This window comes from Carica papaya, chromosome 2, assembly GCF_054855325.1.
Source record: "Carica papaya isolate Zhongbai chromosome 2, ASM5485532v1, whole genome shotgun sequence".
NCBI lineage: Eukaryota > Viridiplantae > Streptophyta > Magnoliopsida > Brassicales > Caricaceae > Carica > Carica papaya.
The window spans coordinates 3,142,446-3,156,516 of record NC_142310.1 but is presented as its reverse complement, the minus strand read 5'-3'; the positions used below and the strand labels follow the sequence as shown (position 1 = coordinate 3,156,516).

The 14,071-nt window shown below is 36.3% G+C and overlaps 3 protein-coding genes across 12 annotated transcripts; 1 reads left to right on the top strand and 2 right to left on the bottom strand.

Annotated features, from left to right (window-relative positions):
* Window positions 1-229: 229 nt before the first annotated feature.
* LOC110819174 (protein ENHANCED DISEASE RESISTANCE 4) lies at window positions 230-4,882 on the bottom strand. 4 transcript variants are annotated; one of them, XM_022048268.2, is made up of 3 exons: window positions 4,433-4,882; window positions 3,191-3,410; window positions 230-2,862 (listed from the first exon to the last, which is right to left on the bottom strand). In XM_022048268.2, the coding sequence occupies exons 2-3, from the start codon at window positions 3,309-3,311 to the stop codon at window positions 599-601; spliced, it is 2,385 nt and encodes a 794-aa protein (XP_021903960.1). In that variant the 5' UTR covers window positions 3,312-3,410; window positions 4,433-4,882; the 3' UTR covers window positions 230-598. The 4 variants fall into 4 exon arrangements, with proteins under 4 accessions (XP_021903960.1, XP_088068834.1, XP_021903959.1 ...); XM_088212708.1 differs by having other exon boundaries at window positions 3,191-3,445; window positions 4,541-4,882; XM_022048267.2 differs by having other exon boundaries at window positions 4,541-4,882.
* Window positions 4,883-6,031: 1,149 nt separating this feature from the next.
* Window positions 6,032-9,300, bottom strand: LOC110819351 (protein NETWORKED 4A-like). Of its 4 annotated transcripts, XM_088212695.1 has the most exons (4): window positions 9,088-9,300; window positions 8,627-8,668; window positions 8,093-8,202; window positions 6,032-7,942 (listed from the first exon to the last, which is right to left on the bottom strand). In XM_088212695.1, the coding sequence occupies exons 3-4, from the start codon at window positions 8,196-8,198 to the stop codon at window positions 6,189-6,191; spliced, it is 1,860 nt and encodes a 619-aa protein (XP_088068821.1). In that variant the 5' UTR covers window positions 8,199-8,202; window positions 8,627-8,668; window positions 9,088-9,300; the 3' UTR covers window positions 6,032-6,188. The 4 variants fall into 4 exon arrangements, with proteins under 4 accessions (XP_088068821.1, XP_021904204.1, XP_021904205.1 ...); XM_022048512.2 differs by lacking the exon at window positions 8,627-8,668 and having other exon boundaries at window positions 9,088-9,299; XM_022048513.2 differs by lacking the exon at window positions 9,088-9,300 and having other exon boundaries at window positions 8,627-9,070.
* Window positions 9,301-11,430: 2,130 nt separating this feature from the next.
* MES17 (methyl esterase 17) lies at window positions 11,431-13,443 on the top strand. 4 transcript variants are annotated; one of them, XM_088212693.1, is made up of 5 exons: window positions 11,431-11,506; window positions 11,842-12,146; window positions 12,233-12,373; window positions 12,764-12,901; window positions 12,980-13,443. In XM_088212693.1, the coding sequence occupies exons 2-5, from the start codon at window positions 11,922-11,924 to the stop codon at window positions 13,259-13,261; spliced, it is 786 nt and encodes a 261-aa protein (XP_088068819.1). In that variant the 5' UTR covers window positions 11,431-11,506; window positions 11,842-11,921; the 3' UTR covers window positions 13,262-13,443. The 4 variants fall into 4 exon arrangements, with proteins under 4 accessions (XP_088068819.1, XP_021904206.1, XP_088068820.1 ...); XM_022048514.2 differs by lacking the exon at window positions 11,431-11,506 and adding an exon at window positions 11,523-11,676; XM_088212694.1 differs by lacking the exon at window positions 11,431-11,506 and adding an exon at window positions 11,529-11,722.
* Window positions 13,444-14,071: the final 628 nt, after the last annotated feature.

Here is a 14,071-nt window from a genome sequence, read left to right as displayed (position 1 = left end):
TGTATTTGATAATAAACTTATATGGATTAAAAGCAGGAGGTACTGTTCTTGTTACTACAGTTGGATGCATTTCCTTCAACAATGTGGATTTCCGTTGTGCTACTTTTGTCCTGCTTAACTTATGCTTTTGACACAAGATAGTAAAAGAGGGTAATTCTGGTTGTTAATCCTGTCCAGATTCTCACTGAAAGCACGAACTTATGAGACGAAATGACCCAACTGCAATGCCTTGTCTAACACAGTACACTGGATGGAAGACATAATTTGTTACGAGCAATATGAATTAACCAAAGAAGGAAAAAAGAAAGCTTCTCGGTGAATATCTATACATGCCAAAAGTAAATGCTTGTTTCCTGTTCTAGTATGCCATCCGGTGCAATGTCATAGCCGTCAGAACCCTCCCCCATATTTATTTAACAATGAAATGGTTTTGACAGACACTAAACACCACCTATATATTTCTGAGAGTTGGCATTTAATTCAAGCTCTGCTTGCTGTTGAAACTCATAAGTATCCCTCTCGCCCTTTGCAAATGAATCACGACTTTCTTTATATGCATGACTGCATGCCACATTCCATCTGTTTTGAGAAACACAGCTCAATTCTTCAAGCTCAGATCTTCTGAATGGTCCAAGCTTGTCCCTGAAGCAAGTGAATTGGACCCTCTAAGCACTTGGCTTGGTGAAGAATAACCCATGAGTTGGTGGAGCAGTGACCCTCTTGCTGGGTGCAGCTCTCTAAATCCAGAGGATACATTTTCTGATTTGGGCATACTCGAGGAATACACAACTGATTCAAGGTCAAGCATTTTGCTTGAATTCTTTTGTTTTCCCGAACACTGCTTAAGCAATACTTTTCTTCTCTCCTCTGAGGAATCATAGGACATTTTCCTAAAAGCTGTGTTGTTCTGGGAGTTGTGATATGGTCCAAAATTGTCAGAACAGGACACAGAATCGGCACCTAAATCATCATATCCATTGAATGTTGATGCGAAAGACCTACTTTTAATATCAACATTGTCCTTGCCATGCCTTGGAGGAGGGTCTACATGGCCTGGTGTGGGTTGAACTATATGAGTTCCATTTTCAAGCGAGAACTTAAGTACCTTAGAGCAAGCGCCACATCTTAGCCGATGGCAACTTTTTTTGAAGATGAGGAAGTCTTCAGGAAGCTGTAGTGCTTTGAAGCAATGATAACAAGTAACAAAAGGTGCTCCTCCAGCTGTAGGACGAATGTGGCGTTTAACTACAAGATGTCTCTCCCTTAAATGCATCTTCATCTCACCTCTATGTCTCTGGTCATCAGACTGTATCTCACTATGCTGCATAAAAAACTCAGAATCCTTGTACCTTTGTGGACTTGATGGGTCAGAGGCGTAATGAATATGAGCAGGGTGGAACCTAGAAAATCGTCTATTGTATTGAAGAGCAGGAACGGGCAACTGCCTTGAACATTGCCAATCTCGGGAATGGCAACAGAAGCATGAGTTATCAGTTTGGTTTCCACTGGGTGTTGCCCCTCCTGAAAAGAATTTGGTCTGCTGGAAATACCTGCTTTCTGGCCCAAAAGTTCCAGAACGCCTAGCATAGTTGAAGTCATGATAACTTTGGTCCAATGCCTCACCATCATAGCATATAGGAACACTTTTTTGTTTCCAATTAACTTCAGCAGAAGCCTTAACACTCAGAAGATTTGTTCTATGAAGTTGCTCCTGCAGCTCATAAATCATTCTTAGAAGTTTCATCTGCTCCTGCTCTGCTGTTTCAAGTGAATGGGCGCTTGAATTGCCCATTTGAGTGGAAGGACTACAGCTTTCATATCCAGTCGGATATAAAGGCCGTTGAGAATGATATTCCTCTCTGGCTAGTCTTGTCCAGTTTCTAACTGGATGGCCAAGTCTGCTGGGTTCCAGAAATTCATCTTCATCCCATTTGTTGCCTCCGATGGCATAATGCTTGTCAACAGCAGCCTTCTTTTGCATTCCAGACTTGCTACTCATCACGCTATTCGCCAGAAATTTGTCCTCATCTAGCATATTATTATGGACCTGAGGAAGAATTAGTCCTGTATATTTACTATTATGTTCAACGAACTTAATATCTTGGCCAGAGAATTGATCATCCCTTCTGTCATAAGAAGAAACACTGCCATCATAATAAGCACAAGAGCTTTTGATGGTTGCTGACTTGGAGAAATAATCAAGCGTGCCACTGAATTCAGAGCTTGGGCTGTAAAAATCGCTAGTTGCAAATGTATCCGTAGACATTACACGATCAAAAGTATGGCGATCACTTTCCAGAGGTTCCTCTGATTTTCGTTTAAAACAAGATTCAACAATATCTCTTGAAATGCTTTCTGATGCCGGCATATGATCAGGAACAGACAAATCACCTCCTCTTGTAGCCAGTGGATCCACATAGTTGGTCTGACTCTCACCCTTTACATCTATTTCTGATTCTGCTCTTGCTAATTCCACCGGCGCATCATTTGCCTCCACCTTTGAATTTTCTGATGCTACTGGTGAAATCTCTTCATTTTCATGAACATCGTCAACTGATGAACATGCTTCACTGGAGACCCCATACTGTTCAATATTGCAGTTCTCGGATTTATACTGTTGACTTCCATTGTCTTCATCTTCATTTACCACATTCACAGCATCAAGCTGTTTGCTATTCTGATCTACAAATTCAATGTTACCCCTCTCATTATTTTGCTCCAATGAACATTCTTCAGAGGAAGGAAGAAGTGAATCATTACATATTGGACTAGGTTCTTTACATTCTGATTTGTCATCTGTCTTAGCTGCATCTTTTTTACATAAGCTAGACAAGCTTTTGGTATCAAACTTTCGGTTCTTTGCTGCATCAAGATGGATTGAAATAAGTCAAATGATGAACACGAGATTAAAAAAGAGTGAGAGAGAGACAGAAAGCAATGCGAGCAGAAGGAAATTTGAGCAAAGCATCAATAATTTATCAAGTTTAGCTATAAACTGCACTAAGATATTCCAAGCGTATCCCATTCATGGGAGTAACAGAAACTTTTGAGAGAAATTGAGATATTTGGAAAACTAAAATGACTTGAACTTCACTCATCAAAAGTTAGAAATTCAATCCTCCCAATGACACCTTATACTAATAGACTATTCCTTATTCCCAATGTCTGGGAAAAGTTAAACGATAATTACCTATCAAAATCGTTTCACATCCACCACACTTATATACGGGAACATCTGGGAGTTCAGGAAGAACGTTTCGACATTTAGGACATCTAACTAGTCGAACTTCAGGAGTCAATCCGCCAGCCATGTTCCCCCAGATACAAGGATATGTCAAAACTATGATAAGGCTTCTACAATCAATCTAAGCCCCAATCAATCATCAAATGAAAAGTTCAACTAGCAGCCCCTGCAGCCAAGCAGAACAATGATATGAAGCATGTCCTACATATAAATAGTATAATCAGCAATATCAAAAGAAAAATTTGTGGCAACACTATTAGTGGATGACATGTGATTCAACAGATTCATAACAGCATGTATAGGTTCAACATGAAGGCAAGCTAAGGATAAATTTTACCTATGAATGTAGAAAAGAAAAAATAGAAGAAGTAAAAGGAGTACCGGAGATAAGCAGGGTTTAATTGATCAAGAACAAAATTGGGTTGAAGAAATTGACTTTCCATAACTAGATTAAATCCAGAAGTAGACCAAAAAGGAAGAAAACAAATCAATTAAACTGGAAAATTGGTAGGGAAGTCAAGAAGCAACATTAACATATCCCTCATTTGGCAAACACCAGAATAAATGATTGACCTTGGACTTTGAATTTTCTCAAGTAAGAAACTAGGGTTAAAGTAAAGCTCAAAAGACAAACTAAATTTAGCAAAGCAATAAGGTTTCCATATCTGCTAAGACCAAGAATATGTTAGAACAAATACAGAAACATTATTGTGGAATTCATTATACATAATTACGTTGTATTCTACTTACTGAAATAATTGAAGTCATATGAAATATCACATGTAGTTGTATAAATCTTTCCAAATTCCAGCAGTATTAAAGGAAGTAATACTCAGTTATTTCAATTCTAAGGAAAATCAGATGAGCATTATTTTAATGAGCATTAAAAGTCAAGCCAGAGAAAGAAGATAACTACATAATGAACTGAACGTAAGATCTTGGACAAAACCATCAATCCCAAAAGAATAATAATAATAATAACGAAAATGTTTCTGCAACAGGCCAGCAGTCAAACGTTCGCACACATAAAATGCATCAAGCAAGATGGTTGAGAAATGGAATTAAATACATGGATGTTGCAGTTTAGAAATGAACCATAATAAGATCTTAATAAAATCACAAAGAAAGGAAACAACCATCAAAGAATTGAAGAACGGATCCGAAGAAACGATGAATTAAAAGAAATACCCAGTAGATCCAGAGAGCAGCTAATGGGGAGAAAAGAAAGAAGAAGAGCAGAAGAAGAGCAAAAGAGAAGAAGGGTATATGAAGGGAGAGAAGGGGAAAGAGATTAACTTGTCGTGGGAGCAAAGTTGACGAGGAGATTGCTGTTGGTGGGTGCTTTGTGTTTTTCAGAGACATGCATACATGGTTTTGATTCCTTAAAAATTTATGTCCGACTATTTTGGATTCTTGTTTGGTCTTGGTGTTGGAGCGTGTTAAGGCTGCTTTTGTGTGGTGGTCAAAGAAGGAAAAAGAAAGAGAAGAGAGAGATGATAAAAGCTCCAAGTTGGTTTCTTTTTTTTTTTTCTTCTCTCTGCAATTAACTCGAAATTCAGAGAAGAAAAGATGAAGGAAGAGAAAAAATGAAGAGAGAAAGAGAGAGACAGGGACCGTTGACGTCGGCGCCGATGCCATTTAAGTGAAACAGAGGTTGGGGTCGCTGGAAGCTGACGTCTACTTATTTACTATTATTATTATTATTATTATTATTACATTTATTTTTTGCATTATTTTTAATTACTTTTTATAAACCCATTAATAAACAATTAAGAACGTTAAATATTATTAATTAAGAAATTTTGGTTCCACGGCTAAGGCTATTGTCATATTTTAAAATAAATCTCAATTTTAATTTTTTGTTTAACATAAATTATAATAATACTTTAATTAATTTTAATAATTTTTTTCTCATTAAAATATTTTTATGAATCTCCGTACTGAAAGTCAACTTCCATTCAGGTTTTAAAAAAACCTTTCACATTTGTTTTTGTTCTTACTTCTGTCTTTAGCTTAAAAAATTGATGAAATTTACTGAAAAGCGCAGGGTAGGTAAGTTTCGTATCCTCCAAAAATGGAGTACCGATGGTTTCATATATTAAGTGTATGCTTGGGGCCTGGCTTGCTTGAAAACAAAGTCAACTCCAGTCTGTAACAATGGAGAAGAAAAGTCTTTGTCTTGTGGTGAGTTGACTTGGACTTTTGGTCTGCCATGACCTTTCAGAGCTTGCCACATGGCACCATATCACCCACAGATCATCAACCTGTCTGATTACACACACACACACACACACACACATATGTATATATATATATACGATCATCAATTATTTGAAGTTATTATTAAATCTTAAGCACCAAACTTTGTTGAAATTATTATTCTTCTTCCTACCTTCCCATTCTTATTTCTTTCTCTCCAAGCATTCCATCCATTCATTAATCTGACAAAATAATTCAAACATTATCTTGAAGACTCATTCTTCCACAATTAAAATTTAATTTAATAGCATATAATTTCCCATTCCAACTCACTTTCAACCAGTCAATTTTCGTTTTTCTCAAAAAGAAGAAAAAGAAAACAAACGATTCAGTCCACTTCTTTGTTTCCTGCTCATGAGGAAACAATTCCCTGCCAACAAGAAACTATCCTCCATTCATTCCTCCATTATTCATTATCCATCTAACATCAAAAGCAACGCATGGCACAAGTTTATCCATACTCCATGTCATTCAATGCTCATTCTTGATCAAGAAAGTGAATCCTACTTACTCATTCCACAAGTCAAATTGTTACTAACAGACAACACAATATATCTATATATTAATACCAAAAACTTCACACCATTGTTGAAGAATATGAAGCAGGTAATACAGACAACAGTCCATGAAAAGATAAAAGGCCTCAAACTTACTAAGGAAAAAAATTGCTTTCAAACAAACAAACTTATGAAGCCATCATGGCATGCTGCTTGTGCCCCTGAAATGCTTGACAAAGTTCTCTATACCCACTTCGGTAATGATCCAGAGAGATACAAAGTTGTCGAATTGCCTCCCTTTTCTCCTCTGCCCCATCTAGGATCACAATTTTTTGTCTCTCAGCTTCTTTCTCCAGCTCCTCTGCTTTCACTCTCAATTCATCTATTACCTTCCTTGCCCTTTCACATTCAAAAACAAGCTGCTCCTTTTCCCGATTCATCTCTCCAATTTGAATATCTTGGGATCTCATTTCTGCTCTTAGACTATCTAGCTTAGCAGTGATCCCATCTTTTTCTGCCACAAGCATGTCGTAGTTGAACTTATGACTGTCCAGGTTCTTATTCAAAGCTTCCACATGTTCACCTCTTGTGGCAAGATCTACCTTCAGTCTGCTGATCTCACCTTGCCTCTCAACCTCTTTCATGTCATGAAAAGCTTTCATCTCCATTTTCTCAGCATTACATTGCCTAAGCTTATCCTCCAGTGCTTTTCCATGCAATTCCCATTCCTTGAGCCTTGTCTCCAAGAGCATCTCTTTTTCTGACAATCGAATGACATCAGACTGCAACCTTGCTTTCTCAAAAGTGAGACTATCCTGGGCATCACATAATGCAATCTTTAATTCCTTCACCTCATTGTCACGGCTACATAGATCAGCTCTTAATCTTACAATCATTTCCTCAAGGTCCATAATCAGCCCTCTCTCAGAAGCAAGTTTACCCTCCAATATGGCTATATTCTCCTCGGACAATTTAAGCTGTCCTTGTGCATCTTGATTGCATTTGATGATTTCCTTTAACCTCAAAATCTCTTCATCTGATCCTTTCAGCTTATCTCTGCTAACTTCAAGCTCCTTGTTTAACATCTCAATCTCCGAATTCAACTGCGACACATGAGCTTCTGTCTCAGCTACCAGTTTTTGAAGCTCAAATCCTCTTGCTTTCTCCACTTCAAGGACATCGTCCCTCATCTCAATCTCTTTCTTTGCAGCTTCGAGCTGAACATTCACATTACTTGCAAGTGCAATAAAAGATTCATTTTTCTCAAGCTCACTTTTTAACCTTGAAACCTCTTGTTCAGAAAGTTGGAGTTTAAGATTTGAAATTCTCGACTCTTCTTCATACTTGATAATCCTTGCAATCAATTCTTCATAATTCTCATGTTCCTCTACTTTCAAACTACTATCTCCATTGTTTTCATCTGCCAGCTGCAGCCTTCCTTCCTTGCATGAGAGTTCAGTGCCTGACTCAACAATTTTCCAGTTCAATTCCTTGCTATGAGTATTAGCACCAGAGCTAACGTAGTTGTTTATAGATGAGTTGAAAGATTCTGAATCAGAATCCGATGATGATGACGACGATGATGATTCATTTCCTTCCCTTAGAGAAAGATCAGATGTAGCGCCACCAGAACTGAAAGATACAGATAGCTGCCCAGACTTGTGCAAACCCAGCTTTTCATCAGGAGTTGTCAGTGGAGAGCCATGGTCAGAGCCTGATTCAAAATGCCCAGAATGCACTTGGAACTCTGATTGTACATTCTTAGGCAATGCTCCAATCAAATCATCATAGCGCTCAGCTAGTGATTGGTAAATATTGTAGAATTCTTCAATCCCAGCAATCAACTTTGGCTTATCCTGACAACGAATCTGATCATTCTTTGTCCATGATTCATCATTTTCTTCAATCAGTTTCAGCATTCGTTTAACGCTCTGCTCCATCTCTGCAATCAGGAAGTTCTATCAGAATGTCAGAAGTACTCAACCAAAGAGACATTCTTCCTAATGGCAGATAAAAAAGAAACAAAACACAAAACAACGTATTAAACAAATTTAACCTATATAAAGGGAGAAAAGAGCACTTAGTTGCTGACCATTTGTGGTTTCCGCCAGCCATTTAGAATTCTCAGACTCTGCGTGAACTTGCCAACCACAGGAATCAGACTTCCTGGAGTCTCTTCTTTTCTCACTGAAATCCATCTATCTGTAAGCAATAAAAAGGTGCACGTTACAAGAGCTATAAAACAAATTTTAGTCCCCTCAAAAAAATAACTTAAAACTTATAATACTCCCTGTATGGTTATTTCTCCAGTATAAAACCCTGTCCATAACAAATCTAACGACAAAGAATATTTTTAAAACATCCAAGTTTTATCACAGGTAGGCAGGAATCACCATTTCGTTTGACCCTCAGGAAAAGAAATGAATTGTTCTCCACACTACTATGTCAGCTATGTTAAGATACAATAGATATCCAAAGCAACAACCAGCCCATTTAAGCTTAGCAATCAGCTACCCTTGACAAAGTTTCTACACACCAGCAGCATCGCCATTTCTTAAAACGCAACCATCCTATTTTCAGTAAATTGAGATCGAACTAAAAACAAAATCTTCGTAATGGGCGTTACCTATAATGAGATGCCCAGATCAGTAAACAAGTACCCAGAAGACTGCAAATTGATTTCCTCAAAGCATATCAGAGAGATTTGTTTTAGAACAGGGGTTACCTATAATTTCTGCATACAAATGGCTAACCCAGAAACAAAATATAGAAAAGCAGCGTATACAAACACGAATAACATATAAATTCTATACAAGGCAAAAAGGCCAAAAGAGTGAAATGGTTATACAAAAATTCTTGATGGCAGGTGCAATGAGCTGGAATACTAATCCGATTTGTTAATTTCAAAGCCAAATATTGAACCAGTAACAAAGAGATCTAAGGGGCTGAAACTAGATCTACATATATAATCGAATCATTGACAAAGAGAAGAAAGGAAAAAGAAAACATGGTATGCAAGAAAACTCGAGGAAACCCAAAAAGAAGTAAAGAAAAGGAAAAATAGAGTGAAGTGAAAGAGAAGCCAACCTGTGAGAGAAGGAGAAGCGGCAAAGAGAGTGACAGATGAAGCTGAAACGGATAGGAAGGAAAAAAAGGAAGAAGAAGGGTTGGGCGGTTGAATCGAAGGGGTGGTGAAGAAATTATTGTAAATGGACAAATGAGAAAAAGTTAAAGAGAAAGAGAGGGAACATATCAGCACGCAGACCCACCCTTGGGATTGCCCGCCTGACTTCAATTTTCAAAATTCCAACTTTTCCCTCCTCCTCCAGCACAGTGACATGGATAAGGTCTAAGTGGGTTCCAAGAAGACTTTTTATGAGACTTTTTATGAAGTTTGAAGTTGAAATGGCGAGGGAGAGAAATCACTGAAAGTTGTGTTTTTTACCCAAATCATATGAATTTGGTATCATGTGTAGGAAATGAGAGAATGGTTAAAACTTTAATTTTATCTTTTGTAAGTTTAAGACATGATAATATATAGAGAGTAAGAAATATTACATATTTACTTGTCATTGATTTTGCTTTACAAGCTTAACTTAATTTTTTTAAAAATATAAAAATAAATATATATTACGTTGTATTAATAAAAAAAATTAATTACAGAAATTATCTTAAAAAATATAAGTAAATGAATTCTCGAAAGCATGAGCCAATGATGATTTGGAAAGACTTAGAAAAGAGCTTCGTATAAATGTCAGAATTAATACGAATAATATAATCATTATACGTTGTTATTTGGACTTTAAATCTTTATACCCGCCGATTATAGAAATATTTTTTAATAAGAATAAAGTTATTTAGATAAACATGTATAAGCCTAAAAAAAAAAAAAAATCAATCAAAATGCCAAAAACGACAAAGCCAGTTTGATTCTGCATATCTTAATTTGACCGTTTTTTATTCGGTAGAATCAAAATTTAACTAATTTGTGTATTAAAGAAACTGTGGTTATCAAAATAGATTTCATTCCAACAGTTAAGGAGAAAGAAACATTACATGGCGGATGAGTTCTTTAGTCATCCAAGCATAAGATGTTGAATGGTGTGCTGAGTTGATTCCCTAAGTAGATATATGAATATGATATATGTTGTCGAAGCCAGGAAAACCTTTCCATATTGATCGCAATGGATTTGGGGTGTGGTAATGGTGAGCCCAAAAGGCTGTCCAGCACTCACGAGACAACCCAACGTGGTCTTCCCACTTCACAGTGTATATATATGTATATATATTATATTTTATATCCACCAAGACGGACGCCGAGTCCAGTCGGATCTTCTAGCTAAAAGAATAAAGCATTATCCATCCCTTTTCCAACAAAATTTCTGACTTTTCTATATCTAACCGGCCGACTATATCCACACACACACACACTCACCCATATATATATATATATATAACCAGCTGTTATATATCTACTTTATCATCCTTCTATTTCTCACTAGTCTACTCATCAAAATATAATAACATTATTTAACTTTTTTTATAAAAAAATATTTTAAAGTTGATTCTTTTTTGGTTAAGACTTGGAATGGTGCTTGCGGTGGTTAATATCTGGACAAACTATCATTTTCAATCGGTTCCTCTTCACTTCACTGTAACAAAAAGCAAGCAACATATCATATAATTACTCAATGAGTAATTGTATACATATATATGACATATATATATGTGTGTCTGTGTGTGTGTGTGTGTGTCTCGGATCAACTTCACTTACTGCATGGCCATCTTCTTTTAACCTTTACTTCACAAGATTGAGCCTTCCACTTCTTGGCCTTATATATATATAACTGTAAATATATATTTAACTAAGATTTTCACACAAACCCAATTCATGAAGTATATATATATATATATATATAAGTTATATAACATGCCTGCTAAAAGTCCTCATTATGAAAACTACATCTTACCTAATGTCAATTTCTCTACTTCGAATAGGTCAAGTACTGCAATATGAACCCCTAAAACCCGGCTTCTATTCTTCAGGACTCCAAATAATGGTGACGATTGATGGTAATACCTAGAAATATTTGTATGCAATGGCTGGCAGTCTGGCACTGACTCATCCTCATATATATATATATATATATATATATATATACTGTTTTGTAGATGTTGACATCACCCAGTGGCTCACTTCCCAAAGCAAATTTCTCCTTTTCCCTTTCATATATGTATATATATACAAGTCATTTTTGCCCATCTAACACTCACTCACATATCCAAACTATGCTATATATATATATAACCATAATGAACTGTGCTAGTATATTATGATACGATAATAAGATATTGTATGAAGGAAAAGAATAATTTAATCGTCTAAAAAACATCTATAAATGTCAAACTATACGCCAAAATGCAAATTGTTAAACACGGTTTGTGCTGGCCTGCAATATGATGATCAAGCAAACAAATCCAATGACATAAAATAAAGAGATATTTTGTAAGTATTTTTCCGGCAATCACGATTATTAATGAAAAATCTTCAATTTCCAAAGATATCTTTCCCAACATCCTCTACTTGTGGGTACATATGTCCATATCTGATGCCATGTGAGTTGATCCACATCAGCAACCTGATAAAAATTCTGATACTGTTGGTGGATCACATGGGTAATTCTCTGCAATACTGACATGATCACAATTATGCATATAGTAGGTAGCACTTGTGGTTCTTACTATGGACTTGAGCCCATTTGGTAATAATTCCTTAAAACTTGTGAAAATCATGACTCTTTATGACTAACCCAACTATAAATTCATCTGTACATGTTGTAGTATCACTTTGTATGTCTCTTCAAACAAGGTATTATTTGGGTGGGAGGAGAAGTTGACAAGAGAAAGCTGATCAGGAAGCAATGGAGGGTGAGAGGCCTCACTTTGTGCTGGTGCATGGTCTGAGTGGAGGGTCTTGGTGTTGGTACAAGATCAGGTGTCTCATGGAGAATTCTGGCTATAAGGTCTCGTGTATTGATCTCAAAGGTGCAGGAATTGATCTTTCAACCCCTGATTCTATTCATTCTTTTGATGATTACAACAAGCCTCTCCTAGACTTCTTGACTTCCTTGCCAGATACTGAAAAGGTGTTCATTCATAATCAATTCATATAGTTTCTGAACAATACATATATGTATATGTGTGTATGTGTTGAATCATGGTATTTTTACAGGTGATATTGATAGGTCACAGTGCCGGAGGGATAAGTGTAACACAGGCAACTTACAGGTTCGCAAAGAAAATCCAGCTTGCAGTATATCTGGCAGCCACCATGCTAAAGCTAGGATACTGCACTGAACAAGATGCCAAAGATGTAAAAGTTTCTTCCACCAATTTCTGTCTACTACTGATTTTGATTCATTGAATTGACATTAATGTCATACTTATTTCTAAGGCAAGTAAGAAATATTTGGCACCAGAGTGTTAACAATAAGTTTTGTTTAGAGACTCAGCAAGCTTGAATTAATATTCTCTCAATGGCGTGCACCATATATATATTATATATAATAACAATATATTCAATTTTCTTGGTTCTCATAAATTAAAAGATGATAATGGTATATATTCTCTCATCAGTAACTTTTCGTTGCCATGGCACGTGGAATGCATGTGATTCTGTGCCACTTTGCAAATTCATGCTCCTTGATCATCACTGGAAAAAGAACAAATATGTGAATATAGTAATGCTTGCTTTTATGTCCAGCAGGGAGTACCCAACTTATCTGAATTCGGGGATGTGTACAAATTTGGATTTGGATTAGGTACTGATAAACCTCCAACCAGTGCTGTTATCAAGAAAGAGTTCCAGCGCAAGATAGTCTATCACATGAGCCCTCAAGAAGTAACTAATCTACATTACCAGCTTGACTGAATACTTTTTAGTCTGATATGTTATTGATCTTCTGTTTTTTGGCTACAGGATTCTACTTTAGCTGCAATGTTATTGAGGCCAGGACCAATCCTAGCTCTCACCACTGCAAGATTTACAGAGGAAGAAGATGATATAGAAAGGGTACCGCGTATATACATTAAAACAAAGAATGATAGAGTAGTGAGACCAGAGCAGCAAGAGGCTATGATAAAAAGATGGCCACCATCTAAAGTTTACGATCTGGATAGTGACCACAGCCCCTTTTTCTCCACTCCATTTTTGCTCTTTGGCCTGTTGGTTAAAGCTGCAGCTTTTGTTGGGTGTAACTAGGCCACACGAATCTCTATTTCTTTTTCTTTCTCTTATTTTCGATTGGTGCTCGAATAAATACTACAAAACTCTTTGTAGCATCTTCATTTTATTCTTCATAACATATTCCACTTGTCACAAGCCGAATTATACCGTGTACTGTTTTCTTTCTTGAATAAATACTACTAGTGCATGTTTCTCTCTCTCTGTTTTCTGACCTCGGCTGACAAAAATGTCAACAGATCTTACAAGATCTTTTTATCTCCCTATAGTCTAGTATGCAGATCCAAGATTCCTTTTATTTCATTAGAGCAGTCATGTTGGCTTCAATTTTAACTAGATTAAAGTAGCAGTGGAATATGATAGTTCTTTCTAATGGTTGCATCATTACTCCTGGGAGGATAGGGATTGAGCCAGACAGAAACATAAATATTCTGATCTATGATGCATCTTCATTTCTAATCTTGACTCAAACTTATGATTCATTTCTATTCATAAAGAAGAAGATGTATATAATGATGTGGTACCTGTTAGATTGGAATATTAAAAATATATATAATTATTGAGCTCTACATAAGTGTTCAAATCTTGTACAACTAATATATTGAATTTGAGTTTTTAAGTTCAATAATTTAGATCTAAAAAATTGGATTAGTGGTGATTGAGCTCAAAAAGTTAGAAATAACAATTAGGGTACATGCTAGTTTGATAACTTCGACAGTTGTGATACTTTAATGGCTTTTAAATTGAGCTTATTAGAGAGTGTGGTCTGGGTCTAAAAAAATTGTTAGATTAGTGGTGCTTGAACCCCTAATGTTAGACTATGGTGTA